A 5,437-nucleotide genomic window follows, 5' to 3' on the forward strand; every position below is an offset into this window, starting at 1 on the left:
GATGGCAAAAAGAAAGTGAATTCATGCTCAGTAAAATAAAAGCTTTGGAGGAAGACAAGATCAGAAGCAATGCTTTGTGGGCAAAGAATGAAAACAGGATCAGAGAGTTGGAGAAGATTCAGATAGAGTTGCAGGAGACTAGTAAAAAACAACTAGAAGAAATACAGAAGCTGGCACAAGAGGCTGCTAATAGAGAGGAATATGAAAGGGAATTAGCTAATATAGACCTTGAAGATTATGAGAAAGAGGCTCAACAGAAAGAAGATGACACAGACTCTGGGAAATATAATGAGCCCACTGATTATAATGCTAGCCAAGAATCTGTTGGAACTTTGGGGGAGAAGATGGCTGAAATACATGGAATTGAGGTTCTAGACAAAGAAGGGGAGGAAAAAGAGGTGGAGATCAAGAGAAGTCTTAGGAACAAAGGGAAGGAAGATAAGAAAATTGAAGATATGGCTAACAGCAGAGCTGAGGAAAGAGACAACTATGGTAAGAATTCTGAACTGGTTATTGCTGATGCTTCTTTACTACATATTAGTTCTTTGGTGGGAATTGATTTAGGGTGTTCAATAGATATGATCGATAAAAATATAGACATTATTAACAAGATGGAAAAAGCTAGAAGAGAGATATATTTCCAGAATGTTAAAAGAGAGGAAAGGGAAAAGAAAGGGGGAAAAATGAAGAAGATGAGATCTGCAAAAAAGATGTCCCGGTATATATCAATACTGGAGATATTACTCTTGAGGAACTCTGTTCAGACTATGAACATTCTGATGTGGACATTGAGCAACAAATGAAAAAGCTGAGAGGAATGTTCTCAGGGAAAAAAAGCAGTAAGAAATGCTCACCAGCAATTGACTGTGTGAAGCAGTCAGTTGGGATTGGGGTCCTTCGAAGGAGAAAAAGAATTAAGTAGAAAAATGAGGGGGGTTTTCTGGAATGTAAGGGGTATAGGACAGGATCACAAAAAAAGGTACGTTAGAGAGATGATTGTAGATCAGAAGCTAGACTTTGTGGGACTCTCTGAGACCATAAAGCAAGACTTCACAAAAAATGAATTGCACAATTTGTGTGGAGGGAGGAACTTCCAATGGAGTTGGAACCCACCCAGAGGCATGTCAGGGGGGATTCTGATGGGAGTTAATAAAGATATGTTTAATGTGGAAATTATTGAAAAAGGACAGTATTTTTTGAGAATGTTAGTATTTGATAAGAATATCAAAATGCATTGGAATTTGGTTAGTGTGTATGGGGATGCCCAGAAGGAAGGGAAAGCTAGCTTCCTAGCTGAATTGGCAAGATTATATCATGATAATCCTCTGCCTTGCTTGGTAGGGGGAGATTTTAACATTATCAGAAATGGGAAGGAGAAAAACAAGCCTATGCTTAATGAACAATGGTCCTTTATGTTTAATGCTATTATTGAGCAAGCAGGGTTAAGGGAGCTGCCTTTGAATGGAAGGCGGTACACCTGGGCTAATAATCAGGAGGACCCTACTTTTGAGAAGTTGGATAGAGTTTTGATGTGCCCTGCTTGGGAGGAAAAATACCCATTAACCATATTGCAGGCCTTTGCTAGAGAGGTATCTGATCATACCCTCTTGTTCCTGGATACAGGGGAGACTCGTGATCACAAATACATTTTTAGATATGAAAATGCTTGGATACTGAGAGAGGGTTTTAGAGAGCTGGTGTATAACACCTGGAATGGTAGATACTTTGGGGACATGTTAGATAGATGGCAATCAAGGTTGAGAAACCTTAGGAAAAAGTTAAAAGGCTGGAACAGAAATATGGATGCTTGGTACAGAAAAATAAAAATGGAAATATTAAAAGAATTGGATGATTTAGATAAGAGAGCTGAGATTATGGGCTTAGGTGTGAGAGATAGGGATGATCAGAAAAAGTTGAGAGCACAATTGAAAAAAGTAATGTTGCAAGAAGAGGTGAAGTGGTTGCAGAGATATAAAGATTCAGAGATTAAAGATGGAGACAGAAATACTAGATATTATCATGCCAAGGTGAATGGGAGGAGAAGGAAAAACAAGATTGTTTCCCTGGAACAGGAAGAAGGGGTTATAGAGGGAGATGAGAATTTAATGGAATATATCACCAAATTCTATAAAGAATTATTTGGACATCGTGAAGAATCTAGTATTTCGTTGAAGGAGATGGATATGAATAAAATTAATGGACAGGAGAAAGAGGAGCTTTTGGCTTCTTTTTCCCTAAATGAAATCCATCAGGTGGTCTTTGGGATGAAAAGAAACAAAAGCCCTGGCCCTGATGGGTTCCCTGCTGATTTTTACCAAGATTTTTGGGAAGTGGTGAAGTGGGATCTGAAATCCTTGGTAGAAGGGTTTGCAAAAGGTGAGATTAATATTGCCAGACTTAATTATGGTATTATTACTCTTGTCCCAAAAACTAATGATGCTAAACAAATTCAGAAGTTCAGGCCTATTTGCCTGTTGAATGCCAGTTTTAAAATCATTACTAAAATTCTGATGAATAGATTGGCCAAATGTGTGGCCCCTGTGATTTCCAGAACCCAAACTGCCTTTATCAAGGGCAGATACATTATGGAAGGGATTGTGATCCTGCATGAGGCCCTGAACTCCTTTCACAAACACAAAGAAGATGCCCTGGTGTTTAAAGTGGATTTTGAGAAAGCTTATGATAAAATCAAATGGCCTTTTGTGATACAGATGCTAAAAATGAAAGGATTTCCTGATAAATGGTGTGACTGGGTGATGGAAACTATGAGAGGAGGACATGTAGGAATCAGGGTAAATGATGAAATTGGCCCGTATTTTAAAACCTTTAAAGGACTGAGGCAAGGAGATGCTATGTCCCCTTTGCTGTTTGACATAGCTGCTGATGCCCTGGCTTGTATAATGAGTAATGCCCTGGAGCATGATCTGGTTAAGGGGGTGCTGAATGGAAATGGAGAAAAAGGGGTTAATATGTTACAATATGCTGATGATACTATCTTCTTGATCAAGGATGAGGTGGAAAGTGTTAAAAATCTTAAACTTATACTTGGGGCTTTTGAGCAGATGTCTGGGCTCAAAATAAATTTTCATAAAAGTGAATTGCTATTATTTGGCAAAGCTAGAGAAAAACAATCGACCTATCAGGATATCCTAACGTGTAAGATGGGAGACTTGCCCATTAGGTACCTGGGGATGCCTGTTTCTGAGAATAGAGTTGGGAACTCACACTGGGAATGTGTGACAAATAAAATTGAGAAAAGGTGTGGATGTTGGCAGGGGAAGCTACTGGGTTCTATTGCTGGAAGAATCACCCTGGTGCAAGCCTGCTTGACTAACATGCCTTTGTTTATGATGTCCTTCTATGTTGTGCCTAAAGGGATCATAAAGAAAGCTGATTTCTTTAGATCCAGATTGGTATGGCAAGAACATGAGAATGTAAAAAAGTACCATGTGGTGAATTGGAAAGAGTGTTGTCGACCTAAAGACATGGGGGGTTTAGGGATACTGAATTTAGAGATTATGAATATTGCGCTCCTAGCAAAATGGTTTTGGAAAATGGAAAATGAAAGAGGTCTGTGGCAGGATGTTTTGGATAGAAAATATAGAAAAGGGAGATGTTTAGCTTTAGTAAGCAAGAAGCCTGGGGATTCCCAATTTGGGCTAGTTTGTTGAAGATCAAGGAAATATTCTATAGATTTGTTAAGAAAAAAGTAGGAGATGGGAGGAATACTAGGTTCTGGGAAGATACCTGGGTGGATGATAAACCTTTGAAAGAGGCTTACCCTAGGCTGTATGATATATGCTTTGACCACAACATTACTGTGGAAGAGGCTATACAGAAAGGGTGGGGGGGGTTCAAATTTAGAAGAACATTGCATGGGGAAACTTTAGGGCTTTGGAATTGTTTGAAAAAAAGATGTGAGGAAATTCATTTGCAGGGAGGGGCAGACCAAGTTCTCTGGACCCCAACTGTAGATCATAAGTTTTCTGTGGGGTCCTTATATAGGAAATTGATAGCAGTTGGGATAAACTTCCCACAGAAATACTTATGGAAAACAAAGTTGCCTGAGAAACTGAAAGTGTTTCTTTGGTTAGTTAATAAAAAGAGTATATTAACTAGGGATGTGCTGCTTAGAAAAGGCTGGAAGGGTGGGAAAGGATGTGTGTTGTGTGGGAAAGATGAATCAATTGACCATTTGTTTTTTTCCTGCTCCACTGCTTCACTGTTATGGGGTTTGGTCAGATGTGTGTGTGGATTTAAAACTGTCCCATCAAATGTAAAGGACTGTTTTGGGGGGTGGATTAGGAAATTTAATAAAGAGGAGAAAAAATGGTTCTGGTGGGGATTGCAGCCCTGCTTTGGGCAATTTGGAAAAGCAGGAATGCAATTGTCTTTGAAAATAAAAGGATAAATGATCCTTTGTATGTTGTCAAACTATTATGCAGGTGGTTGACTGACTGGTCCATCCTGCAGATAAAGGAGTCGTCAAGAAAAACTTTGGAGCTGGGAGCAAGGGTGCTAGAACAGGCAGCAAATGAGGTGTTCACTGCTAAGCAGGGATGGAGGATCAATGTGGCAAGGCTGGAATGAAGCTTCTCTTGCGAAGGTGAACCTGATGTTTGTTGCTCCTGATGACAGAACCCTTGTGTCCTTTCTTGCTTCTTTTGCTTTAGCTGTAATGATGATTTGGTAGTTTGAACTTAGGGGTTAATTTGTACTCAGGTTGTTGGAATTCATGGCTGGCCCTTGCTGCTAGGGATTCCTGGTGGTGTTGGCAGCTGTGTTCTTTTCTGTTCTTTCTCCTTTTTTTGTTTTTATCTCGCCTGTAGAACTCGGTGGTTTTCAGTAATGAAAATCGGAAGGGGCAAGGCCCTTCTTTGATAAAAAAAAATTAATGTGCGGGTTTCCTGAGAAATATAATATTTTTTTAAAGATGAAGTGATTGCAGTAATTCGAATACAACTTGAGTTTACTCGCAAAAAGAAAGAACACAAGTTGAATTTATTCAAACTTATGCGGTAATTTGTTGGAAAAGTTTGAGGGAATGTTTTAGTTCCAAGAAATACTAAGGAGTACAATTTGTAGTAAACTAATGATAATACTAGAACTAACAGTATGGTGACCAATTTATGAAACATTGTAAGCGCATCTTCAACGCGGACCCTCAAATGGCCCACATACGTTCGGACCGCACGGTTCGGACCCAGAAGCTATCCAACATGGGCATGTATCGGTCCGTCGAGCCGTCCGGACCATGTTTTTCCCGTAAATTGGAACCAAATACGGGGGCTTTGCAGGTGTCCGGGCGCGAGACACTTCGGACTCTTACACCCATGGCCCAACCAAATGGAAGGCAGAGCCTGCCCTTTTTTAGCATCCTGCGTTGTTTCAACGCCCAAATCCCCCACTCTCTTCTCTTTCATCCCGCCGCTCTCCA

General features: G+C 40.0%; 1 protein-coding gene across 1 annotated transcript; it reads left to right on the forward strand.

Moving 5' to 3' along the window:
* The first annotated feature begins 992 nt into the window (after positions 1-992).
* On the forward strand, positions 993-4,590 carry LOC119292489. Its single transcript, XM_037571314.1, has 4 exons — positions 993-1,624; positions 2,903-3,259; positions 3,724-4,089; positions 4,446-4,590. Exons 1-4 carry the CDS (start codon positions 993-995, stop codon positions 4,588-4,590), a joined length of 1,500 nt encoding a protein of 499 aa, XP_037427211.1.
* The last annotated feature ends 847 nt before the right edge of the window (positions 4,591-5,437 follow it).

This window comes from Triticum dicoccoides, chromosome 4B, assembly GCF_002162155.2.
Source record: "Triticum dicoccoides isolate Atlit2015 ecotype Zavitan chromosome 4B, WEW_v2.0, whole genome shotgun sequence".
Taxonomy (NCBI): Eukaryota; Viridiplantae; Streptophyta; class Magnoliopsida; order Poales; family Poaceae; genus Triticum; species Triticum dicoccoides.